Genomic DNA, 27,518 nt, shown 5'->3' with positions numbered 1-27,518 from the left:
TGAGGGAGGGGACAGAGGGAGACTGACCAGGATGTGATAGCACTGGGAGAGGGGACAGAGGGAGACTGACCAGGGTGTGATAGCACTGAGGGAGGGGACAGAGGGAGACTGACCAGGGGGTGATAGCACTGGGAGAGGGGACAGAGGGAGACTGACCAGGGTGTGATAGCACTGGGAGAGGGGACACAGGGAGACTGACCAGGGTGTGATAGCACTGGGAGAGGGTACAGAGGGAGACTGACCAGGGGGTGATAGCACTGGGAGAGGGGACAGAGGGAGACTGACCAGGGTGTGATAGCATTGGGAGAGAGGACAGAGGGAGACTGACCAGGGTGTGATAGCACTGGGAGAGGGGACAGAGGGAGACTGACCAGGGTGTGATAGCACGGGGAGAGGAGACAGAGGGAGACTGACCAGGGTGTGATAGCACTGGGAGAGGGGACAGAGGGAGACTGACCAGGGTGTGATAGCACTGGGAGAGGGGACAGAGGGAGACTGACCAGGGTGTGATAACACTGGGAGAGGGGACAGAGGGAGACTGACCAGGGTGTGATAGCACTGGGAGAGGGGGCTGAGGGAGACTGACCAGGGTGTGATAGCACTGGGAGAGGGGACAGAGGGAGACTGACCAGGGTGTGATAGCACTGGGAGAGGGGACAGAGGGAGACTGACCAGGGTGTGATTGCACTGGGAGAGGGGACAGAGGGAGACTGACCAGGGTGTGATAGCACTGGGGGAGGGGACAGAGGGAGACTGACCAGGGTGTGATAGCACTGGGAGGGGGGACAGAGGGAGACTGACCAGGGTGTGATAGCACTGGGAGAGGGGACAGAGGGAGACTGACCAGGGTGTGATAGCACTGGGAGAGGGTACAGAGGGAGACTGACCAGGGGGTGATAGCACTGGGAGAGGGGACAGAGGGAGACTGACCAGGGTGTGATAGCATTGGGAGAGAGGACAGAGGGAGACTGACCAGGGTGTGATAGCACTGGGAGAGGGGACAGAGGGAGACTGACCAGGGTGTGATAGCACGGGGAGAGGAGACAGAGGGAGACTGACCAGGGTGTGATAGCACTGGGAGAGGGGACAGAGGGAGACTGACCAGGGTGTGATAACACTGGGAGAGGGGACAGAGGGAGACTGACCAGGGTGTGATAGCACTGGGAGAGGGGGCTGAGGGAGACTAACCAGGGTGTGATAGCACGGGGAGAGGGGACAGAGGGAGACTGACCAGGGTGTGATAGCACTGGGAGAGAGGACAGAGGGAGACTGACCAGGGTGTGATAACACTGGGAGAGGGGACAGAGGGAGACTGATCAGGGTGTGATAGCACTGAGAGAGGGGGCTGAGGGAGACTGACCAGGGTGTGATAGCACTGGGAGAGGGGATAGAGGGAGACTGACCAGGGTGTGATAGCACTGGGAGGGGGGACAGAGGGAGACTGACCAGGGTGTGATAGCACTGGGAGAGGGGACAGAGGGAGACTGACCAGGGTGTGATAGCACTGGGGGAGGGGACAGAGAGAGACTGACCAGGGTGTGATAGCACGGGGAGAGGGGACAGAGGGAGATTGACCAGGGTGTGATAGCACTGGGAGGGGGGACAGAGGGAGACCGACCAGTTTTAATAACCTTATAATAACTCTCTTGCCGTCACCAATAATAATATTAGACTAACCGATATGATATCTGTTCCTTGCTGTGTTTATTTAACCAACCATAACATGCTAGACCCTCCTCAACCTCACATTCCCCTCACTGTCTCCCATCACATTTTACATTCCTCTCCCTCTCTCTCTCTGTATCCCCCACAAAGATAACATTCCACTCTGTGTCTCTCATCCACAGCCCCACTCTCTCTGTCTTCAATTCAGGGATAACATTCTCCTTGGTCTCTCTCTCACTCTCTCTTTCTTTCTCTCTTTTTCTCTCTCTCTGTGAATCCCCTACAGGGATAACATTCCTCTCTCTCCCTTGCCCTCTCTGTATTCCCCACAGGGATATCATTCCTCTCTGTGTCTCTCATCCACGCCTCACCCTCGCTCTCTCTCTGTATTCCCCTCAGGGGTAACCTTCCCCCACTCTCTCTCTCGCCTTCCATCGGTTTACTGTGTTGAGTTCAGAGCTGAGGCTGTGATATTTTCCCTGTCTAAGAGCTGTCACGAATTGAGTGTGAAATTAAAAACTATTGATTGAATTGGAGTTGCAGACAGAGTCAAAGTGATTGTGGAGAAACATGTTTTTATTAAAGTGGGGAATGATACACTGAGGCTGGGACAGGCTCTGATTCCTCACCACACCCAGGCCAGCTCCCTCCAGGGTGACCACTCAGGGATTGAGCAGATGGTTTTGTCCAGCCCTCACAGTGCTGAAGGCCCATTCGCTGCCCCATTGGCACCAGGCACAGTGCCTGGCCACTGCCCACATTCCACACCTGGCTGTATCCTGGTGTGGAGGTGACCATCTCCACCCTGTCCTCTGTGGGTGAGGCTGGAGATTCTCCCGAGCTCTGTGTCAGGGGCAGCTCACAGGTACCAGCTGAGAGGGAGACGTACTGAGCAAGGGCACCGGCCATTGGCCAAGGGGAGATGGCCTTGGGGCACTGCCCACCCCTAGATCTTGGCTTCACCACACAACCAGCAAACTCTGTCCCTGAATGTTCAGGAGCTCTGTCTCGAACTGTCTCCCTCAGGAAAGGAGGCAGCTGCTGCTTCTCTGCAGTTAACACTGAGCCACTCAATCCAGTCACTACACCGTGACCATCCACACCACCTTCCCTCCGATTCCTTCCAGAACGTTCCTTTGGGTGTAAGTGCGACTCTGCAGTTGGATTGTTCCTGTGATTGGAGGTGAGGTCACTACAGCCCCCACCTTGAGGGTCCTGCTCGGTCTCCATTGGCTGCACCATCTCTCCATTCACTGGTAGGACCGGTCTAGAGTGGCCATTGACCAGCTCAGACAATACCTCCACCACATCGACACACTCCAACTCAATATCCGGCATCACTGACAATTGGTGTAAACACACACCCTCCAGAAAACCCTCCGACCAACCTGCCTAAAACAAACAGGGAACAAGACAAATCGCAAAACATCCCAGAAAAACAGGCAAGAAATCAATCAACCCTCCGAGAGTGAGGCCCTCCCTCAGCACTGACCCTCCGAGAGTGAGGCCCTCCCTCAGCACTGACCCTCCGACAGTGCCCACTCCCTCAGCACTGACCCTCCGACAGTGCGGCACTCCCTCAGCACTGACCCTCCGACAGTGCGGCACTCCCTCAGCACTGACCCTCCGACAGTGCGGCACTCCCTCAGCACTGACCCTCCGAGAGTGAGGCCCTCCCTCAGCACTGACCCTCCGAGAGTGAGGCCCTCCCTCAGCACTGACCCTCCGAGAGTGAGGCCCTCCCTCAGCACTGACCCTCCGACAGTGCGGCACTCCCTCAGGACTGACCCTCCGACAGTGCGGCTCTCCCTCAGCACTGACCCTCCAACAGTACGACAATCCCTCAGCACTGACCCTCCGACAGTGCGGCACTCCCTCAGCACTGACCCTCCGACAGTGCGGCTCTCCCTCAGCACTGACCCTCCGACAGTGCAGCACTCCCTCAGCACTGACCCTCCGACAGTGCAGCGCTCCCACAGCACTGACCCTCCAACAATGTGGCCCTCCCTCAGCACTGACCCTCTGACAGTGCGGCACTCCCTCAGCACTGACCCTCCAACAGTGCGGCTCTCCCTCAGCACTGACCCTCTGACAGTGCCCACTCCCTCAGCACTGACCCTCTGACAGTGCCCACTCCCTCAGCACTGACCCTCCGACAGTGCGGCTCTCCCTCAGCACTGACCCTCCGACAGTGCGGCACTCCCTCAGCACTGACCCTCTGACAGTGCGGCCCTCCCTCAGCACTGACCCTCCGACAGTGCAGCCCTCCCTCAGCACTGACCCTCCGACAGTGCGGCGCTCCCTCAGCACTGACCCTCCAACAGTGCGGCTCTCCCTCAGCACTGACCCTCCGACAGTGCGGCCCTCCCTCAGCACTGACACTCCGACAGTGCGGCACTTCCTCAGCACTGACCCTTCGACAGTGCGGCACTCCCTCAGCACTGACCCTCCGACAGTGCGGCTCTCCCTCAGCACTGACCCTCCGACAGTGCAGCACTCCCTCAGCACTGACCCTCCGACAGTGCAGCGCTCCCTCAGCACTGACCCTCCAACAATGTGGCCCTCCCTCAGCACTGACCCTCTGACAGTGTAGCGCTCCCTCAGCACTGACCCTCCAACAGTGCGGCTCTCCCTCAGCACTGACCCTCTGGCAGTGCCCACTCCCTCAGCACTGACCCTCTGACAGTGCCCACTCCCTCAGCACTGACCCTCCAACAGTGCGGCACTCCCTCAGCACTGACCCTCTGACAGTGCGGCCCTCCCTCAGCACTGACCCTCCGACAGTGCAGCCCTCCCTCAGCACTGACCCTCCGACAGTGCGGCGCTCCCTCAGCACTGACCCTCCGACAGTGCGGCACTTCCTCAGCACTGACCCTCCGACAGTGCGGCGCTCCCTCAACACTGACCCTCCGTTAGTGCGGCCCTCCCTCAGCACTGACCCTCTGACAGTGCGGCCCTCCCTCTGCACTGACCCTCCGACAGTGCGGCTCTCCCTCAGCACTGACCCTCCGACAGTGCAGCACTCCCTCAGCACTAACCCTCCGACAGTGTAGCGCTCCCTCAGCACTGAACTTCCAACAATGTGGCCCTCCCTCAGCACTGACCCTCCGACAGTGCAGCGCTCCCTCAGCACTGACCCTCCAACAGTGCGGCTCTCCCTCAGCACTGACCCTCCGACAGTGCGGCTCTCCCTCAGCACTGACCCTCCGACAGTGCGGCACTCCCTCAGCACTGACCCTCCGACAGTGCGGCTCTCCCTCAGCACTGACCCTCCGACAGTGCGGCCCTCCCTCAGCACTGACCCTCTGACAGTGCAGCACTCCCTCAGCACTGAGCCTCCGACAGTACGACACTCCCTCAGCACTGACCCTCCGACAGTGCGGCTCTCCCTAAGCACTGACCCTCTGACAGTGCCCACTCCCTCAGCACTGACCCTCTGACAGTGCGGCCCTCCCTCAGTACTGACCGTCTGACAGTGCGGCCCTCCCTCAGCACTGACCCTCCGACACTGCAGCCCTCCCTCAGCACTGACCCTCCGACAGTGCGGCCCTCCCTCAGCACTGACCCTCCGACAGTGCGGCACTCCCTCAGCACTGACCCTCCGACAGTGCGGCACTCCCTCAGCACTGACCCTCCGACAGTGCAGCACTCCCTCAGCACTGACCCTCCGACAGTACGGCACTCCCTCAGCACTGACCCTCCGACAGTGCGGCCCTCCCTCAGCACTGACCCTCCGACAGTGCGGCCCTCCCTCAGCACTGACCCTCCGACAGTGCGGCCCTCCCTCAGCACTGACCCTCCGACAGTGCGGCTCTCCCTCAGCACTGACCCTCCGACAGTGCGGCACTTCCTCATTATTATCTATCTATCCACCAAATCATTATTGTATTCCATCATGGGATGTGGGGCTCACTGCCTGGACCCAGTATTTATTGCCTGTCCCTAGTTGCCCCTTTGTGAAGGTGGGGGTGAGCTGCCTTCCTGACCCACTGCAGTCCATGTGCTGTCAGGTGACCCACAATGCCCTGAGGGAGGGAATTCCAGGATTCTGACCCCGGGACACTGAAGGAACGGTGATATATTTCCAAGTCAGGATGGGTAGGGACTCGGAGAGGAGCTTCCAGGGGGTGGTGCTCCCATGTATCTGCTGCCCTTGTCCTTCTGGATGGAAGTGGCCGTGTGTTTGGAAGGTGCTGTCTGAGGATCTTTGGTGAATTTCTGCATCTTGTAGCTGGTACACACTGCTGCGAGTGAGTGTCGGTGGGGGAGGGAGGGGATGTTTGTGGATGTGGTGCCAATCAAGAGGCTGCTTTCTCCTGGATGGTGTTGAGCTTCTTGAGTGTTGTTGGAGCTGCCCCCACCCAGGGGCAAGTGGGGAGTATTCCCTCACACTCCTGACTTGTGCCTTGTCGATGGTTGACAGGCTTTGGGGATTCGGTGGGGGGGGAGTTACTCGCTGCAGGATTCCCCGCCTCTGACCTGCTCTCGTAGCCACTGTGTTTCTGTGTAGAGTCCAGTTGAGTTTCTGGTCAAAGATATACAGTATCCCAGAATGTAGATAATGGGAGATACCATTGAATGTCAAGGGGCAACAATTAGACTGTCTCTGGTCTCTTACTGCTACCACCTTCCTTTGTGTCGGCTATGACTCTAACCAGCGGAGTGTTTACCCCCTGACACCCACTGATTCCAGTTTTGCCGGGGCTCTGTGTTGCCACACTTGGTTGAATCCAGCCTTGATGTTTAGGGCTGTCCCTCTCCCCTCCCCTCTGGAATTCAGCTCTTCTGTCCATGTTTGACCCAAGGCTGGAATGAGGTCAGGAGCTGAGTGACCCTGGGGGATCCCAAACTGGGCGTCACCGAGCAGGTTATTGCTGAGTAGGTGCTGCTTGATAACTCTGATACTGACACCGTCCATCATGTTACTGAGGATCGAGGGGAGACTGATGGGACGGGAATTGGCTGGTTGGATTTGTCCTGCTTTTTATGGACAGGGCCTGATTAGATTAGATTAGATTCCCTACAGTGTGAAAACAAGTCATTCGGCCCAACAAGTCCACAATGACCCTGCGAAGAGCAACCCACCCAGACCCATTCCCCTACATTCACCCCTGCCCCTAACACTACGGGCAATTTAGCATGGCCAATTCACCTGACCTGCACATCTTTGGACTGTGGGAGGAAACTAGAGCACCCGGAGGAAACCCACGCAGACACGGGGAGAATGTGCAAACTCCACACAGACAGTTGCCTGAGACAGGAATCGAACTTGGGTCCCTGGCACTGTGAGGCAGCAGTGCTAACCACTGATCTACCATGCCACCCCAAATCTGGGTAATTTTCCACATTGTCGGGTAGATGCCAGTGCTGTAACTACTGGAACAGCTTGGCTCGGGGAGCGGCAGTGCAGGAGTCTTCAGTACTATTGCCAGAATATTATCAGAGCCCATTGCCTTTGTAGTATCCAGTGCCTCCAGCCTTGTCTTGATATCACGCAGAGTGAATCGTATTGGCTGGAGACTGGTATCTGTGATGCTGGGGACCACTGAAGGAGGCTGAGATGGATCACCCACTCGGCACTGCTGACTGAAGATTGCTGCAAAAGCTTCAGCCTTATCTTTTGCCCTGATGTACTGGGCGTTTCTGTCATTGAGGATGGGGTTATTTGTGGAGCCTCCTCCTCCACTGAGTTGTTTTGGATGTAGGTTTGCTGGCTGAGCTGGAAGGTTCATTTCCAGACATTTTGTCATCCTTCTTGGTAATATCTTCAGTGGGTCTCTGGGCAAAGCACTGCTAAAATATTCCTGCTTTCTATTTATATGTTTGCGTTTCTTTGGATGGGTGATGTCATTTCCTGTGGTGATGTCATTTCCTGTTCCTTTTTCTCAGTGAGTGGTAGATGGGGTCTAACTTGATGTGTTTGTGGACAGATTTCCAGTTGGAATGCCATGCTTTGAGGAATTCTCGTATGTGTCTCTGTTTGACTTGTCCGAGGATGGATGTGTTGTCCCAGTCGAAGTGGTGTCCTTCCTCATCTGTATGTGAGGATACGAGTGAGAGAGGGTCATGTTGTTTTGTGGCTAGTTGGTGTTCATGTCTCCTGGTGGGTAGTTTCCTGCCTGTTTGTCCAATGTAGTGTTTGTTACAGTCCTTACACTGTATTTTGTAAATGACATTAGTTTTGCTCATTGTCTGTGTCGGGTCTTTCAAGTTCATTAGCTGCTGTTTTAGTGTCTTGGTGGGTTTGTGGGCTACCATGATCCAAGGGGTCTGAGTGGTCTGGCAGTCATTTCCGGGATGTCTTTGATGTAGGGGAGCGTGGTGAGGGTTTCTGGGTGTGTTTTGTCTGTTTGTTTGGGTTTGTTGCTGAGAAATTGGTGGACTGTGTTGATTGGGGACCCGTTCTTTCTGAGTACACGATATAGGTGATTTTCCTCTCCTCTGCTAATTTTCCACCACCATTCTCGACTGGATGTGGCAGGACTGTGGAGCTTAGATCTGATCTGTTATTTATGGGATTGCTTAGCTCTGTCTTTCACTTCCTGTTAATGCTGTGTGGCACGCAGGTAATCCTGTTTGGTAGCTTCATCAGGCTGTCACCTCATCTTCAGGTATCCCTAGTGCTGTTCCTGACATACCCTCCTGTACTCCCCACTGAACCAGGGTTGATCCCCTGGTTTGATGGTAATGGTTGAGTGGGGGATATGCTGGGCCATGAGGTTACAGATTGTGCTGGAGTACAGTTCTGCTGTTGGTGATGTCCCACAGAGCCTCAGGGATACCCAGTCTTGAGTTGCTGGATCAGTTTGAAGTCTGACCCATTTAGCACGGTGATAGTGCCACACAGCACGGTGGAGGGGATTCTCAATGTGAAGGTGGGACTTTGTCTCCACGAGGACTGTGCGGTGATCACTTTTACCGATATTGTCATAGACAGATGCATCTGCAGCCGGCAGATTGGTGAGGATGAGGTGAAGTCTGTTTTTCCTGTTGTTGGTTCCTGCCCCACCTCTGCAGACCCAGTCTAACAGCAATGTCCTTTCAGACCTGACCAGCTCGATCCCTTGGTAATGTTCCTCACTATCCAAAAACCCACCATGTTTTGTCATCTGCAAACTTACTCATCAGACCACCCACATTCTCATCCAAATAATTTCTATATATTACAAACAACAAAGGACCCAGCACTGATCCTTGTGGAACACCACCACTCACTGACTTCCATAACCATCTTCGGGAGACAAAATTGGCCTGGTCATCGAAGACAATTTACCAACTCACCATGGATCCGATGTGGTTTAATCTTGTGGGCCAGCCTACCATCAGGGATGTTTACAAATACTTCGGTAAAGTCCATTTCACCACCATTTGGATTCTCTGGTTGATATCGGTGAGTTGTACCAAAGGCTGTATTTCTATCCATGACTCTGTCAATTACCCTCCCCTTATTGATCATCTTTATCACTTCCTCAAAAAAGGTAAATCAAGTTTGTGAGACAGGACTTCCCCAGACAAAGCCTTGCTGACTATCCCAAAGAAGGCCATTCTTTTCCAGACGTGAGTACATCCTATCCCAAAGAATCATCTCCAAGAATTTCTCATCATGACGTGAAACTCACAGGTCGGGAAATTCCTGGATTATTGCTGTCGCCATTAAATCAAAGGAGAACAGAGGCTGTTCTCCAGTATTCTGGGAGCTGGCCTGTCAGAAAAGAGGATACACAGATACTAATCTTTGCCGTGGCCCCAGTAATCTCCTCCCTTGCCTCCCTCTGTATTCAGATCCTGGGAGTTATCGACCTAAATGTTTTTCAAGACACCAACAGTGATTCAGGAATCCAAACGTGTTCTTTGAGGAGCTTCACAGCAACCAAGTTATAGGAAGGGAGTGATCGTACCAGAGAGGGGACAGGGGAGATTTATAGGAAGGGAGTGATCGTACCAGAGAGGGGACAGGGGAGATTTATAGGAAGGGAGTGATCGTATTAGAGAGGGGACAGGGGAGATTTATAGGAAGGGAGTGATCGTACCAGAGAGGGGACAGGGGAGATTTATAGGAAGGGAGTGATCGTATTAGAGAGGGGACAGGGGAGATTTATAGGAAGGGAGTGATCGTACCAGAGAGGGACAGGGGAGATTTATAGGAAGGGAGTGATCGTACCAGAGAGGGACAGGGGAGATTTATAGGAAGGGAGTGATCGTACCAGAGAGGGACAGGGGAGATTTATAGGAAGGGAGTGATCGTACCAGAGAGGGACAGGGGAGATTTATAGGAAGGGAGTGATCGTACCAGAGAGGGACAGGGGAGATTTATAGGAAGGGTGTGATCGTATTAGAGAGGGGACAGGGGAGATTTATAGGAAGGGAGTGATCGTACCAGAGAGGGGACAGGGGAGATTTATAGGAAGGGAGTGATCGTACCAGAGAGGGACAGGGGAGATTTATAGGAAGGGAGTGATCGTACCAGAGAGGGGACAGGGGAGATTTATAGGAAGGGAGTGATCGTACCAGAGAGGGACAGGGGAGATTTATAGGAAGGGAGTGATCGTACCAGAGAGGGGACAGGGGAGAATTATAGGAAGGGAGTGATCGTACCAGAGAGGGGACAGGGGAGATTTATAGGAAGGGAGTGATCGTATTAGAGAGGGGACAGGGGAGATTTATAGGAAGGGAGTGATCGTACCAGAGAGGGGACAGGGGAGATTTATAGGAAGGGAGTGATCGTACCAGAGAGGGGACAGGGGAGATTTATAGGAAGGGAGTGATCGTACCAGAGAGGGACAGGGGAGATTTATAGGAAGGGAGTGATCGTACGAGAGAGGGACAGGGGAGATTTATAGGAAGGGAGTGATCGTACGAGAGAGGGGACAGGGGAGATTTATAGGAAGGGAGTGATCGTACCAGAGAGGGACAGGGGAGATTTATAGGAAGGGAGTGATCGTACGAGAGAGGGGACAGGGGAGATTTATAGGAAGGGAGTGATCGTACCAGAGAGGGGACAGGGGAGATTTATAGGAAGGGAGTGATCGTACCAGAGAGGGACAGGGGAGATTTATAGGAAGGGAGTGATCGTACCAGAGAGGGACAGGGGAGATTTATAGGAAGGGAGTGATCGTACCAGAGAGGGACAGGGGAGATTTATAGGAAGGGTGTGATCGTATTAGAGAGGGGACAGGGGAGATTTATAGGAAGGGAGTGATCGTACCAGAGAGGGGACAGGGGAGATTTATAGGAAGGGAGTGATCGTACCAGAGAGGGGACAGGGGAGATTTATAGGAAGGGAGTGATCGTACCAGAGAGGGGACAGGGGAGATTTATAGGAAGGGAGTGATCGTACCAGAGAGGGGACAGGGGAGATTTATAGGAAGGGAGTGATCGTACCAGAGAGGGGACAGGGGAGATTTATAGGAAGGGAGTGATCGTACCAGAGAGGGGACAGGGGAGATTTATAGGAAGGGAGTGATCGTACCAGAGAGGGGACAGGGGAGATTTATAGGAAGGGAGTGATCGTACCAGAGAGGGGACAGGGGAGATTTATAGGAAGGGAGTGATCGTACCAGAGAGGGGACAGGGGAGATTTATAGGAAGGGAGTGATCGTACCAGAGAGGGGACAGGGGAGATTTATAGGAAGGGAGTGATCGTACCAGAGAGGGGACAGGGGAGATTTATAGGAAGGGAGTGATCGTACCAGAGAGGGGACAGGGGAGATTTATAGGAAGGGTGTGATCGTATTAGAGAGGGGACAGGGGAGATTTATAGGAAGGGAGTGATCGTACCAGAGAGGGGACAGGGGAGATTTATAGGAAGGGAGTGATCGTATTAGAGAGGGGACAGGGGAGATTTATAGGAAGGGAGTGATCGTACCAGAGAGGGACAGGGGAGATTTATAGGAAGGGAGTGATCGTACCAGAGAGGGGACAGGGGAGATTTATAGGAAGGGAGTGATCGTACCAGAGAGGGGACAGGGGAGATTTATAGGAAGGGTGTGATCGTACCAGAGAGGGGACAGGGGAGATTTATAGGAAGGGAGTGATCGTACCAGAGAGGGGACAGGGGAGATTTATAGGAAGGGAGTGATCGTATTAGAGAGGGGACAGGGGAGATTTATAGGAAGGGAGTGATCGTACCAGAGAGGGGACAGGGGAGATTTATAGGAAGGGTGTGATCGTACCAGAGAGGGGACAGGGGAGATTTATAGGAAGGGAGTGATCGTACCAGAGAGGGGACAGGGGAGATTTATAGGAAGGGAGTGATCGTACCAGAGAGGGGACAGGGGAGATTTATAGGAAGGGAGTGATCGTACCAGAGAGGGGACAGGGGAGATTTATAGGAAGGGAGTGATCGTACCAGAGAGGGGACAGGGGAGATTTATAGGAAGGGAGTGATCGTACCAGAGAGGGGACAGGGGAGATTTATAGGAAGGGAGTGATCGTACCAGAGAGGGGACAGGGGAGATTTATAGGAAGGGAGTGATCGTACCAGAGAGGGGACAGGGGAGATTTATAGGAAGGGAGTGATCGTATTAGAGAGGGGACAGGGGAGATTTATAGGAAGGGAGTGATCGTATTAGAGAGGGGACAGGGGAGAATTATAGGAAGGGAGTGATCGTACCAGAGAGGGACAGGGGAGATTTATAGGAAGGGAGTGATGGTATTAGAGAGGGGACAGGGGAGATTTATAGGAAGGGAGTGATCGTACCAGAGAGGGGACAGGGGAGATTTATAGGAAGGGTGTGATCGTACCAGAGAGGGGACAGGGGAGATTTATAGGAAGGGAGTGATCGTATTAGAGAGGGGACAGGGGAGATTTATAGGAAGGGAGTGATCGTATTAGAGAGGGGACAGGGGAGATTTATAGGAAGGGAGTGATCGTATTAGAGAGGGGACAGGGGAGATTTATAGGAAGGGAGTGATCGTACCAGAGAGGGGACAGGGGAGATTTATAGGAAGGGAGTGATCGTACCAGAGAGGGGACAGGGGAGATTTATAGGAAGGGAGTGATCGTACCAGAGAGGGGACAGGGGAGATTTATAGGAAGGGAGTGATCGTACCAGAGAGGGACAGGGGAGATTTATAGGAAGGGTGTGATCGTACCAGAGAGGGGACAGGGGAGATTTATAGGAAGGGAGTGATCGTACCAGAGAGGGGACAGGGGAGATTTATAGGAAGGGAGTGATCGTACCAGAGAGGGGACAGGGGAGATTTATAGGAAGGGAGTGATCGTACCAGAGAGGGACAGGGGAGATTTATAGGAAGGGAGTGATCGTATTAGAGAGGGGACAGGGGAGATTTATAGGAAGGGAGTGATCGTACCAGAGAGGGACAGGGGAGATTTATAGGAAGGGAGTGATCGTATTAGAGAGGGGACAGGGGAGATTTATAGGAAGGGAGTGATCGTATTAGAGAGGGGACAGGGGAGATTTATAGGAAGGGAGTGATCGTATTAGAGAGGGGACAGGGGAGATTTATAGGAAGGGAGTGATCGTACCAGAGAGGGGACAGGGGAGATTTATAGGAAGGGAGTGATCGTACCAGAGAGGGGACAGGGGAGATTTATAGGAAGGGAGTGATCGTACCAGAGAGGGGACAGGGGAGATTTATAGGAAGGGAGTGATCGTACCAGAGAGGGGACAGGGGAGATTTATAGGAAGGGAGTGATCGTACCAGAGAGGGGACAGGGGAGATTTATAGGAAGGGAGTGATCGTACCAGAGAGGGGACAGGGGAGATTTATAGGAAGGGAGTGATCGTACCAGAGAGGGGACAGGGGAGATTTATAGGAAGGGAGTGATCGTACCAGAGAGGGGACAGGGGAGATTTATAGGAAGGGAGTGATCGTACCAGAGAGGGGACAGGGGAGATTTATAGGAAGGGAGTGATCGTACCAGAGAGGGGACAGGGGAGATTTATAGGAAGGGAGTGATCGTACCAGAGAGGGGACAGGGGAGATTTATAGGAAGGGAGTGATCGTACCAGAGAGGGGACAGGGGAGATTTATAGGAAGGGAGTGATCGTACCAGAGAGGGGACAGGGGAGATTTATAGGAAGGGAGTGATCGTACCAGAGAGGGGACAGGGGAGATTTATAGGAAGGGAGTGATCGTATTAGAGAGGGGACAGGGGAGATTTATAGGAAGGGAGTGATCGTACCAGAGAGGGGACAGGGGAGATTTATAGGAAGGGAGTGATCGTACCAGAGAGGGGACAGGGGAGATTTATAGGAAGGGAGTGATCGTACCAGAGAGGGGACAGGGGAGATTTATAGGAAGGGAGTGATCGTACCAGAGAGGGGACAGGGGAGATTTATAGGAAGGGAGTGATCGTACCAGAGAGGGGACAGGGGAGATTTATAGGAAGGGTGTGATCGTACCAGAGAGGGGACAGGGGAGATTTATAGGAAGGGTGTGATCGTATTAGAGAGGGGACAGGGGAGATTTATAGGAAGGGAGTGATCGTACCAGAGAGGGGACAGGGGAGATTTATAGGAAGGGAGTGATCGTACCAGAGAGGGGACAGGGGAGATTTATAGGAAGGGTGTGATCGTACCAGAGAGGGGACAGGGGAGATTTATAGGAAGGGTGTGATCGTACCAGAGAGGGGACAGGGGAGATTTATAGGAAGGGTGTGATCGTATTAGAGAGGGGACAGGGGAGATTTATAGGAAGGGAGTGATCGTACCAGAGAGGGGACAGGGGAGATTTATAGGAAGGGAGTGATCGTACCAGAGAGGGGACAGGGGAGATTTATAGGAAGGGAGTGATCGTACCAGAGAGGGGACAGGGGAGATTTATAGGAAGGGAGTGATCGTACCAGAGAGGGGACAGGGGAGATTTATAGGAAGGGAGTGATCGTACCAGAGAGGGGACAGGGGAGATTTATAGGAAGGGTGTGATCGTACCAGAGAGGGGACAGGGGAGATTTATAGGAAGGGAGTGATCGTACCAGAGAGGGGACAGGGGAGATTTATAGGAAGGGAGTGATCGTACCAGAGAGGGGACAGGGGAGATTTATAGGAAGGGAGTGATCGTACCAGAGAGGGGACAGGGGAGATTTATAGGAAGGGAGTGATCGTACCAGAGAGGGGACAGGGGAGATTTATAGGAAGGGAGTGATCGTACCAGAGAGGGGACAGGGGAGATTTATAGGAAGGGAGTGATCGTACCAGAGAGGGGACAGGGGAGATTTATAGGAAGGGAGTGATCGTATTAGAGAGGGGACAGGGGAGATTTATAGGAAGGGAGTGATCGTACCAGAGAGGGACAGGGGAGATTTATAGGAAGGGAGTGATCGTACCAGAGAGGGGACAGGGGAGATTTATAGGAAGGGAGTGATCGTATTAGAGAGGGGACAGGGGAGATTTATAGGAAGGGAGTGATCGTACCAGAGAGGGACAGGGGAGATTTATAGGAAGGGAGTGATCGTACCAGAGAGGGGACAGGGGAGATTTATAGGAAGGGAGTGATCGTATTAGAGAGGGGACAGGGGAGATTTATAGGAAGGGAGTGATCGTATTAGAGAGGGGACAGGGGAGATTTATAGGAAGGGAGTGATCGTACCAGAGAGGGGACAGGGGAGATTTATAGGAAGGGAGTGATCGTATTAGAGAGGGGACAGGGGAGATTTATAGGAAGGGAGTGATCGTACCAGAGAGGGGACAGGGGAGATTTATAGGAAGGGAGTGATCGTATTAGAGAGGGGACAGGGGAGATTTATAGGAAGGGAGTGATCGTATTAGAGAGGGACAGGGGAGATTTATAGGAAGGGAGTGATCGTATTAGAGAGGGGACAGGGGAGATTTATAGGAAGGGAGTGATCGTATTAGAGAGGGGACAGGGGAGATTTATAGGAAGGGAGTGATCGTATTAGAGAGGGGACAGGGGAGATTTATAGGAAGGGAGTGATCGTACCAGAGAGGGGACAGGGGAGATTTATAGGAAGGGAGTGATCGTACCAGAGAGGGACAGGGGAGATTTATAGGAAGGGAGTGATCGTACCAGAGAGGGGACAGGGGAGATTTATAGGAAGGGAGTGATCGTACCAGAGAGGGGACAGGGGAGATTTATAGGAAGGGAGTGATCGTACCAGAGAGGGGACAGGGGAGATTTATAGGAAGGGAGTGATCGTATTAGAGAGGGGACAGGGGAGATTTATAGGAAGGGAGTGATCGTATTAGAGAGGGACAGGGGAGATTTATAGGAAGGGAGTGATCGTATTAGAGAGGGACAGGGGAGATTTATAGGAAGGGTGTGATCGTACCAGAGAGGGGACAGGGGAGATTTATAGGAAGGGAGTGATCGTACCAGAGAGGGACAGGGGAGATTTATAGGAAGGGAGTGATCGTACCAGAGAGGGGACAGGGGAGATTTATAGGAAGGGAGTGATCGTACCAGAGAGGGGACAGGGGAGATTTATAGGAAGGGAGTGATCGTACCAGAGAGGGGACAGGGGAGATTTATAGGAAGGGAGTGATCGTATTAGAGAGGGGACAGGGGAGATTTATAGGAAGGGAGTGATCGTACCAGAGAGGGGACAGGGGAGATTTATAGGAAGGGAGTGATCGTATTAGAGAGGGACAGGGGAGATTTATAGGAAGGGAGTGATCGTATTAGAGAGGGGACAGGGGAGATTTATAGGAAGGGAGTGATCGTACCAGAGAGGGGACAGGGGAGATTTATAGGAAGGGAGTGATCGTACCAGAGAGGGGACAGGGGAGATTTATAGGAAGGGAGTGATCGTACCAGAGAGGGGACAGGGGAGATTTATAGGAAGGGAGTGATCGTACCAGAGAGGGGACAGGGGAGATTTATAGGAAGGGAGTGATCGTACCAGAGAGGGACAGGGGAGATTTATAGGAAGGGAGTGATCGTACCAGAGAGGGACAGGGGAGATTTATAGGAAGGGAGTGATCGTACCAGAGAGGGGACAGGGGAGATTTATAGGAAGGGAGTGATCGTACCAGAGAGGGGACAGGGGAGATTTATAGGAAGGGAGTGATCGTATTAGAGAGGGGACAGGGGAGATTTATAGGAAGGGAGTGATCGTACCAGAGAGGGGACAGGGGAGATTTATAGGAAGGGAGTGATCGTACCAGAGAGGGGACAGGGGAGATTTATAGGAAGGGAGTGATCGTACCAGAGAGGGGACAGGGGAGATTTATAGGAAGGGAGTGATCGTACCAGAGAGGGGACAGGGGAGATTTATAGGAAGGGAGTGATCGTATTAGAGAGGGGACAGGGGAGATTTATAGGAAGGGAGTGATCGTACCAGAGAGGGGACAGGGGAGATTTATAGGAAGGGAGTGATCGTACCAGAGAGGGGACAGGGGAGATTTATAGGAAGGGAGTGATCGTATTAGAGAGGGACAGGGGAGATTTATAGGAAGGGAGTGATCGTACCAGAGAGGGGACAGGGGAGATTTATAGGAAGGGAGTGATCGTACCAGAGAGGGACAGGGGAGATTTATAGGAAGGGAGTGATCGTACCAGAGAGGGACAGGGGAGATTTATAGGAAGGGAGTGATCGTACCAGAGAGGGACAGGGGAGATTTATAGGAAGGGAGTGATCGTACCAGAGAGGGACAGGGGAGATTTATAGGAAGGGAGTGATCGTATTAGAGAGGGGACAGGGGAGATTTATAGGAAGGGAGTGATCGTACCAGAGAGGGGACAGGGGAGATTTATAGGAAGGGAGTGATCGTACCAGAGAGGGACAGGGGAGATTTATAGGAAGGGAGTGATCGTACCAGAGAGGGGACAGGGGAGATTTATAGGAAGGGAGTGATCGTACCAGAGAGGGGACAGGGGAGATTTATAGGAAGGGAGTGATCGTACCAGAGAGGGGACAGGGGAGATTTATAGGAAGGGAGTGATCGTACCAGAGAGGGACAGGGGAGATTTATAGGAAGGGAGTGATCGTACCAGAGAGGGACAGGGGAGATTTATAGGAAGGGAGTGATCGTACCAGAGAGGGGACAGGGGAGATTTATAGGAAGGGAGTGATCGTACCAGAGAGGGGACAGGGGAGATTTATAGGAAGGGAGTGATCGTATTAGAGAGGGGACAGGGGAGATTTATAGGAAGGGAGTGATCGTACCAGAGAGGGGACAGGGGAGATTTATAGGAAGGGAGTGATAGTTCCAGAGAGGGGACAGGGGAGATTTATAGGAAGGGAGTGATCGTACCAGAGAGGGGACAGGGGAGATTTATAGGAAGGGAGTGATAGTTCCAGAGAGGGGACAGGGGAGATTTATAGGAAGGGTGTGATCGTACCAGAGAGGGACAGGGGAGATTTATAGGAAGGGAGTGATCGTACCAGAGAGGGACAGGGGAGATTTATAGGAAGGGAGTGATCGTACCAGAGAGGGACAGGGGAGATTTATAGGAAGGGTGTGATCGTATTAGAGAGGGGACAGGGGAGATTTATAGGAAGGGAGTGATCGTACCAGAGAGGGACAGGGGAGATTTATAGGAAGGGAGTGATCGTACCAGAGAGGGGACAGGGGAGATTTATAGGAAGGGTGTGATCGTATTAGAGAGGGGAGAGGGGAGATTTATAGGAAGGGAGTGATCGTACCAGAGAGGGGACAGGGGAGATTTATAGGAAGGGAGTGATCGTATTAGAGAGGGGACAGGGGAGATTTATAGGAAGGGAGTGATCGTACCAGAGAGGGGACAGGGGAGATTTATAGGAAGGGAGTGATCGTACCAGAGAGGGGACAGGGGAGATTTATAGGAAGGGAGTGATCGTACCAGAGAGGGGACAGGGGAGATTTATAGGAAGGGAGTGATCGTACCAGAGAGGGGACAGGGGAGATTTATAGGAAGGGTGTGATCGTACCAGAGAGGGGACAGGGGAGATTTATAGGAAGGGAGTGATCGTATTAGAGAGGGGACAGGGGAGATTTATAGGAAGGGAGTGATCGTACCAGAGAGGGGACAGGGGAGATTTATAGGAAGGGAGTGATCGTACCAGAGAGGGGACAGGGGAGATTTATAGGAAGGGAGTGATCGTACCAGAGAGGGGACAGGGGAGATTTATAGGAAGGGAGTGATCGTACCAGAGAGGGGACAGGGGAGATTTATAGGAAGGGAGTGATCGTACCAGAGAGGGGACAGGGGAGATTTATAGGAAGGGAGTGATCGTACCAGAGAGGGGACAGGGGAGATTTATAGGAAGGGTGTGATCGTACCAGAGAGGGGACAGGGGAGATTTATAGGAAGGGAGTGATCGTATTAGAGAGGGGACAGGGGAGATTTTTCGGGATACTGCCTGGGTTGGAGACTCTGAACTCTGAGCAAAGATGGATCACCTTGGTTTGTTTTCCTTGAAGCAGTGGCGAGTGATGGAATACTCCCCACTTGCCCCTGGATGGGGGCAGCTCCAACAACACTCAAGAAGCTCAACACCATCCAGGACAAAGCAACTGCTTAATTGGCACCACACCCACAAACATCCCCTCCCTTCCCCACCGACACTCACTCGCAGCAGTGTGGACCAGCTACAAGATGCAGAAATTCACCAAAGATCCTCAGACAGCACCTTCCAAACCCACGACCACTTCCATCTAGAAGGACAAGGGCAGCAGATACATGGGAACACCATCCCCTGCAAGTTCCCCTCTGAGTCCCTCCCCATCCTGAGTCGGAAATATATCACCGTTCCTTCAGTGTCACTGGGTCAGAATCCTGGAATTCCCTCCCTCAGGGGATTGTGGGTCACCCGACAGCACATGGACTGCAGTGGGTCAAGAAGGCAGCTCACCCCCACCTTCACAAAGGGGCAACTAGGGTCAACAACCACATCCCATGGAAAATAGATTTTAGAAATTTTGAAGAGAATAAATGCACCCTTTTTAACTTCCTGCCCCCGGATCCAATTGTCCAAAGAGAGCCCTGTACAGTGATAGTACCCAGATCACACTGACCTCAGACCCAACAGGCAACAGCCTCTGACCCCAGGAACCTGCAGTTGCACCAACAAAGACTGACACTGCCCTCCGAGCTGGTTATCAGCTCCTGGAGTTTGGAAGGAGAGATACACAGGCCTGGAAATGTTACCATTCCCCGATCAATGTTTACCTTAATGTCAAAGCCTCGAATCCTGGGCACAGGGATAGCTGGTACCAGGTAATTCTTCACCCTGGGAACAGAAGGGCGATACCAGCTTCACATCAGCCAGACCCACCCCCTCCCCCAACCCCCTCACCCACCCTCCCCACCCCTTCACCCACCCTCCCCACCCCTTCACCCACCTCCCATCCTCCCCACCCAGACCCCCCTCACCCACCCCCCTCCCTCACTCATGCTCCCCATCCAGACCCACCCTCCCCACCAGACCCCCCTCACCCACCTCCCCTCCCTCACTCACCCTCCACATCCAGACCCACCCCCTCCCCCAACCCCCTCACCCACCCTCCCTCACTGTCCCCACCCCAGACCCACCCTCCCTCATCCACCCCGACTAGACCACCCCTCCCCTACCTCCCCCACCCACCCTCCCTCACCGTCCTCACCCACCCCACCCAGACCCACCCCCTCCCCCCACCTTCCACCCAGACCCACCCCTTCCCACACCCACTCTCACCGTCCCCACCCAGACCCACCTCCTCCCCCACCCCCCTCAACCCTCCCCACCCCAGACCCACCCCGTCCCCACTGTCCTGACCCTCCCCTCCCACACCCACCCCCACCCCTGCCCTCTCTTGGCCTGGTGGGAGTTCTGGATGAGGTCAGTGGTGTATGCAGTGGTCCTGAGCTGTGTGGTTGGGTTAGTGACTTGGGTGATCAATGGATTGGGTTCGGGGGTCAAGGCTCATTCAGGGGTCAGGGGTGATGAGGGGTTCAGGGTGTTGGGCCAAGTGTCAGTGGTTGGCTCTGACTATTGGATGGATCTGGAACAGGAGGAGGGCCAAAGGCAATGGGTGGGTCAGGGGTCAAGAGGAGGACCAAAGTTAAAGGTCAGAAAATGGATTGGGGTCAGTGAGTTGGGCACTAGGTCAGTCGAGTAAGCAGTTTACTTTCCAATGACCGACCCCAATGAACAAATCTCTGATTAATTCTTTACCTGTCAATCTTCATGATGAAGACAGCAATGAGAGCTAGTCCAATCAGACAGGACAGAGTAGCAATCGCAATCCACACACCAGGTGCCAATATCCCAGGGGCTGTGACACAGAAAGATACCATAAACCGCTGCCTCCTGTTTCCAGCGAAACATATCATTGTACATCCAACTCTGCCCTGATACCCTCTACATAAGCTTTACACTTGGTTGTGAATTATCCTGTCAGTTAGCAAACACTAGGGCAGGATTGGAAGGTTTAAGGAAAGTTCACTTTGTGTTCATATTACTTGGAAAGGGAATAGTATTGAAAACAAGAGAATAAGACAGAGAGAGAATCTCTGAGTGTGTATGAAAGATGTGCTGAGTTAGAAACTGCCTGTGTTAGCAGCAGTAATGTTGAGCAAGCTCCCAAATAGCTGGGGCATGAGAAAACCCTCCTGAAAACCTGCAGAAACCACACAGTCTGGCTGAGAAGTTGAACAAATCCGTGTTCAGAGCTGGGAGAGCAGTTTGCTGAAGGAGCTTGTAAGAGACATTATCTAAAGGATTTGGAGATGCCGGTGTTGGACTGGGGTGGACAAAGTTAAAAATCACACAACACCAGGGTATAGTCCAACAGGTTTAATTGGGAGCACACTAGCTTTCGGAGCGACGCTCCTTCATCAGGTGATTGTGGAGGGCTCGATCGTAACACAGAATTTATAGCAAAAATTTGCAGTGTGATGTAACTGAAATTATACATTGAAAAATACCCTGATTGTCTGTTGAGTCTTTCATCTGTTTGAATACCAGGATAGTTTCACTTCTTTCATGTGTAAATCACAAACCCTTTTTTTAAATAAAAAGTTACATTCTCAGGTGAGCTGTAACAATGTTAGCTAGACAATATGTTGAAGGTGTTAGCCCCCTGCGTTCTCTGTCTATGACCTGATGTTTAGATTGATTCTCATCTAAAAAGAGAGATAACGGAGTTTTACATAAATTCATGCAGTTTTTGAGTAAAGTACAATGTACCAGTTTTGAAGGCTGAGGGGAGAGCTAATAGAAACTTACAAGATAATACATGGCTTAGAAAGGGTGGACACTGGGAGGTTGTTTCCGTTCAGCGGGGTGACTAGGACCGTGGGCACAGCCTTAGAATTAGAGGGGGTCAATTTAAAACAGAAATGAGGAGACAGTTCTTCAGCCAGAGAGTGGTGGGCCTGTGGAATTCACTGCCACAGAGCACAGTGGAGGCCGGGACGGTAATTGTCTTCAAGGCAGAGACTGATAAATTCTTGATCTCACAAGGAATTAAGGGATACAGGGAGAGTGCAGGTAAGTGAAGTTGAAATGCCCATCAGCCATGATTAAATGGCGGAGTGGACTCGATGGGCCGAATGGCCTTCCTTCCACTCCTATGTCGTATGGTCTAATTGAAGGGAGTTTGAAGTGTGGAATGTTTATGTGGAAATAAAAGGGTAAATTCTTTATTTCCAATATTTGTCAAAAGGCCATTTCAAATAAATGTTGTGCATGAGAACCAGCTTGTTCCTTTACTTTTTGTGGTTAATGAACTTTGATGTTCTTATGTGATCAGTTCATTGTACAGATGGTCAGCCCCTGAGCTCTCCAGCAAAGAGCAGATACAAGGCTCAGAGTCTATTGAGCCCAAATAAAGTCAGGTCACCACCTGGGGCTCCTCTCTCATTAGAGAGAGAGAGAGAGAGAGATAACTGCTGGGGGGTTTCACCGGAGGGTCACTGTGTCTCAGGTGAGGGGAGAGGGTGACAAAGAGAGTCCTTTATGGTCACCTCAGCCAGTGCAGGAATCAAACCTGGTCTTCCTCTGGCAAGACCCAATGTCACCGTCCGCTGGGATAGCAGGTGAGGTGCGCAATCTCAGCAAGATAGACATTCACAGAATTGAAAAGGGAACATCTACAAATCTTTTAAAGAAATTAGTGCACGGAAAAGTAGAGCCGAAAACAGGAGAGTCATTGTGAAGTGTATTACATGGACCATCATCATATTCCAACCTTTTCTGAGGCACGATCGGTTCTTAGAAAGGCTGACTGGACCTGAAACGTTTTGGGTTTTTCCAGCATCGACAGTGCTTTGTTTTTGAGCAGAATATTAAAATGGAATTGAGTAGCCAGCATTCTTCTGGGAGCACACACTGCTGCAGCGGAGCGTTGTGGGGTGGGGGGGGGGGGGAGGGGTGTTGGGGGGAGAGTGGGTGTTTGTGGATAACCTCTCATCTACCTGTTTGGTCACCTTCTCAAAGAACTCAATAAGGTTTGTGAGGCACGACCTCCCCTTCACAAAACCGTGCTGACTATCCCTAATCAAATTATTCTTTGCTAGATGATTATAAATCCTATCTCTTATAACCTTTTCCAACACTTTACCCACAACTGAAGTAAGGCTCACTGATCTATAATTACCAGGGTTGACTCTACTCCCCTTCTTGAACAGGGGAACCACATTTGCTATCCTCCAGTCTTCTGGCACTATTCCTGTAGACAATGACGATTTAAAGATCAATGCCAAAGACTCGGCAATCTCCTCCATGGCTTCCTTGATTGGCCCTAATCTTACTCTCGTCATTCTTTTATTCCTTAAATACCTATAGAAAGCCTTAGGGTTTACCCTGATCCTATCCACCAACAGCTTCTCATCTCTCCTCCTGGCTCTTCTGTGCTCTCTCTTTAGGTCTTTCCTGGCTCCCTTGTAACCCTCAGGCACCCTAACTGAGCCTTCACATCTCATCCTAACATAAACCTCCTTCTTCCTCTTGACCAGAGATTCAACCTCCTTCGTAAACCACGACTCCCACACTCTACAGCTTCCTCCCTGCCTGTTAGGTACATACTTATCTCAGACACACAGGAGCTTTTCCTTGAATGAGCTCCACTTTTCAATTGTGCCCATCCCCTGCAGTTTCCTTCCCCATCCCACACTTCCTAAATCTTGCCTAATCACATCATCATTGCCTTTCCCCCAGCTATAACTCTTCCCCTGCGGTATATACCTCTCCCTTTCCATCACTAAAGTAAACATAACTGAATTGTGATCACTATCACCAAAGTGCTCACCTACCTCCAAGTCTAACACCTGGCCGGGCTCATTCCCCAGTACCAAATCTAATGTGGCCTTGCCCCTTGTTGGCCTGTCTACATACTGTGTCAGGAAGCCCTCCTGCACACACTGGACAAAAACTGACCCATCGATAGTACTCGTACTGTAGTATTTCCATGAGAAAGTGAGGACAGCAGATGCTGGAGATCTCGCCTCATCCCTTGCCTTGGGACCCTGCAACTACCCGGGATCAATGTGGATTTCATCAGCTTCCTCATTTCCCCTTCCCCCCACATTATCCCAGTCCCAAGCCTCCAACTCAGCACCGCCCTCCGGACCTGTCCATCACTCCCCCCCCCCGACCAATCACCTTCTCCCACACCTTCATCCACCTATCGCTTTCTTACCTTCCTTTCCCCCAGCCCCACCCCCCCCCCCTCCCATTTATTTCTCAGTCCCCTGGCCCACAAGCCTCATTCCTGATGAAGGGCTTATGCCCGAAACGTCGATTCTCCTGCTCCTCGGATGCTGCCTGACTTGCTGTGTGTTTCCAGCACCACTCTCTGGACTATATTGTTCCCAGTCAGTATTTGGAAAGTTGAAGTCCCCCATGACAACTACCCTGTCTCTCTCACTCCTATCCAGAATCATCTTTGCTATCCTTTCCTCTACATCTCTGGAACTATTCGGAGGCCTATAGAAAACTCCCAACAGGGTGACCTCTCCTTTCCTGTTTCTAACCTCATCCCCCACTACCTCAGTTGACGAGTCCCCAAACATCCTTTCTGCAACTGTAATACTGTCCTTGACCAACAATGCCACACCTTCCCCCTCTTTTACCATCTTCTCTGTTCTTACTGAAACATCTAAATCCTGGAACCTGCAACAACCATTCCTGTCCCTGCTCTAACCATGTCTCCGAAATGGCCACAACATCGAAGTCCCAGGTACCAACCCATGCTGCAAGTTCACCCACCTTATTCCGGATGCTCCTGGCATTGAAGTAGACACACTTCAAACCAACTTCCTGCTTGTCGGTTAACTCTTGTGACCTTGAAACCATATCTCAGACCTGACTACTCTCACCCTCCTGTGCACTGGAACTACAGTCTCGGTTCCTATCCTCCTGCTGAATTAGTTTCTGCAGGAGTCCCTCAGGGTAGTGTCCTCGGCCCAACCACCTTCAGCTGCTTCATCAATGACCTTCCCTCCACCATAAGGTCAGAAGTGGGGGATATTCCCCAATGATTACACAATGTTCAGCACCGTTCACAACTCCTCAGATATTGAAACAGTCCATGTTCAAATACAACAAGATCTGGACAATCTCCAGGCTTGGGCTGACAAGAGACAAGTAACATTTGTGCCACACACATACCAGGCTATGACCATCATCAACAAGAGACAATCTAACCACCGCCCCTTGACATTCAATGGATTTACAATCACTGAATCGTCCTCTATCAACATCCTGTGGGTTTCCATTGAACAAAACTGGACTGACCACAGAAACACAGTGGCTACAAGAGCAGGTCAGAGGCTGGGAATACTGTGGTGAGTAACTCCCTCCCCCAACCAAACATGGACAAAAGAGCTGAATTCCAGAGGGGAGGGGAGGGGAGAGGGACAGCCCTTGACATCAAGGCTGCATTCGACCAAGTGTGGCAACACAGAGCCCCGGCAAAACTGGAATCAGTGGGTGTCAGGGGGTAAACACTCCGCTGGTTAGAGTCATAGCCGACACAAAGGAAGGTGGTAGCAGTAAGAGACCAGAGACAGTCTAATTGTTGCCCCTTGACATTCAATGGGATACTGTATATCTTTGACCAGAAACTCAACTGGACTCCCCACAGAAACACAGTGGCTACGAGAGCAGGTCAGAGGCTGGGAATCCTGCAGTGAGTAACTACCACACCCCCCCCCCCTCCTCACCCCCACCCTCCTGACTCCCCAAAGCCTGTCCACCAACTACAAGGCACAAGGCAGGAGTGTGATGGAATACTCCCCCCTTGCCCCTGGATGGGGGCAGCTCCACTAAGACTCAAGAAGCTCAGCACCATCCAGGAGAAAGCAGCTGCTTGATTGGCACCACATCCACAAACATCCCCTCCCTCCCCCACCCACACTCACTCGCAGCAGGGTGTACCAGCTACAAGATACACTGCAGAAATTCACCAAAGATCCTCAGACAGCACCTTCCAAACCCACGGCCACTTCCATCTAGAAGGATATATCATTGTTCCTTTATTACCTCCAGGTCAGAATCCTGGAATTCCCTCCCTCAGGGGATTGTGGGTCTACCCACAGCACATGGACTGCAGTGGGTCAGGAAGGCAGCTCACCCCCACCTTCTCGAGGGGTAACTAGGGACGGGTAATAAATACTGGGCCCAGCCATTACTCTGGGTTCCAGGCCCAGAGATACCAGTACGAAACTCCCAGTTGCCAGCCTGTGTGGGTACTGCAGCTCCTTCTCAGCCCCTCGCAACCCTCTTCTGCCCCTGTCCACCTCATGGACCTGGTCCACAGCTGGCTGAGTGGCCATCTCTCTCTCAGTCCCTTCCACAGCCGTCACTTGGTGCTGTTTGACCAAGCGGCGAGTGGACTTACCCTGGGGGGTGGTGATCCAAGACCGTGGGCTCCATTCACTCCAGACGCCATGGTCGGCCTTACAGTGAACCTCAACCAGGTAGGCCGAGTGAGGCCAGAAACTGAAGGTAGTGAACTGTGTCTCCAAACCAACGTAAAAATACTGCCGAGACAGAGAGGGACAGGGCGTTACAGGGAGAACAGAGAGAGAGAGGGACAGGGCGTTACAGGGAGAACAGAGAGAGAGAGGGACAGGGCGTTACAGGGAGAACAGAGAGAGAGAGGGACAGGGCGTTACAGGGAGAACAGAGAGAGAGAGGGACAGGGCGTTACAGGGAGAACAGAGAGAGAGAGGGACAGGGCGTTACAGGGAGAACAGAGAGAGAGAGGGACAGGGCGTTACAGGGAGAACAGAGAGAGAGAGGGACAGGGCGTTACAGGGAGAACAGAGAGAGAGAGGGACAGGGCGTTACAGGGAGAACAGAGAGAGAGAGGGACAGGGCGTTACAGGGAGAACAGAGAGAGAGAGGGACAGGGCGTTACAGGGAGAACAGAGAGAGAGAGGGACAGGGCGTTACAGGGAGAACAGAGAGAGAGAGGGACAGGGCGTTACAGGGAGAACAGAGAGAGAGAGGGACAGGGCGTTACAGGGAGAACAGAGAGAGAGAGGGACAGGGCGTTACAGGGAGAACAGAGAGAGAGAGGGACAGGGCGTTACAGGGAGAACAGAGAGAGAGAGGGACAGGGCGTTACAGGGAGAACAGAGAGAGAGAGGGACAGGGCGTTACAGGGAGAACAGAGAGAGAGGGACAGGGCATTACAGGGAGAACAGAGAGAGAGAGGGACAGGGTATTACAGGGAGAACAGAGAGAGAGGGACAGGGCATTACAGGGAGAACAGAGAGAGAGAGGGACAGGACATTACAGGGAGAACAGAGAGAGAGAGGGACAGGGTATTACAGGGAGAACAGAGAGAGAGAGGGACAGGACATTACAGGGAGAACAGAGAGAGAGGGACAGGGCGTTACAGGGAGAACAGAGAGAGAGAGGTACAGGGCGTTACAGGGAGCACACAGAGAGAGGGACAGGGCGTTACAGGGAGCACACAGAGAGAGGTACAGGGCGTTACAGGGAGAACAGAGAGAGA

General features: G+C 52.4%; 1 protein-coding gene across 1 annotated transcript in view; it reads right to left on the bottom strand.

Annotated features, from left to right (window-relative positions):
* Positions 1 to 2,244: 2,244 nt before the first annotated feature.
* LOC140493643 (prolactin receptor-like) overlaps positions 2,245 to 27,518 on the bottom strand; it is a 56,932-nt gene continuing 31,658 nt past the window's right edge. The window contains exons 6-9 of the mRNA XM_072592316.1: positions 26,394 to 26,535; positions 20,726 to 20,825; positions 19,741 to 19,801; positions 2,245 to 3,057 (exon numbers count right to left, since the gene is read on the bottom strand). Of these exons, the coding sequence (XP_072448417.1) occupies positions 2,245 to 3,057; positions 19,741 to 19,801; positions 20,726 to 20,825; positions 26,394 to 26,535 (1,116 nt within the window). The remainder of the gene's footprint in view (positions 3,058 to 19,740; positions 19,802 to 20,725; positions 20,826 to 26,393; positions 26,536 to 27,518) is intronic.

The sequence above is a fragment of the Chiloscyllium punctatum genome, chromosome 2 (assembly GCF_047496795.1).
Source record: "Chiloscyllium punctatum isolate Juve2018m chromosome 2, sChiPun1.3, whole genome shotgun sequence".
Lineage (NCBI taxonomy): Eukaryota > Metazoa > Chordata > Chondrichthyes > Orectolobiformes > Hemiscylliidae > Chiloscyllium > Chiloscyllium punctatum.
Note: the sequence above shows the minus strand (reverse complement) of the source record. Positions and strands in the feature narration are given on the sequence as shown.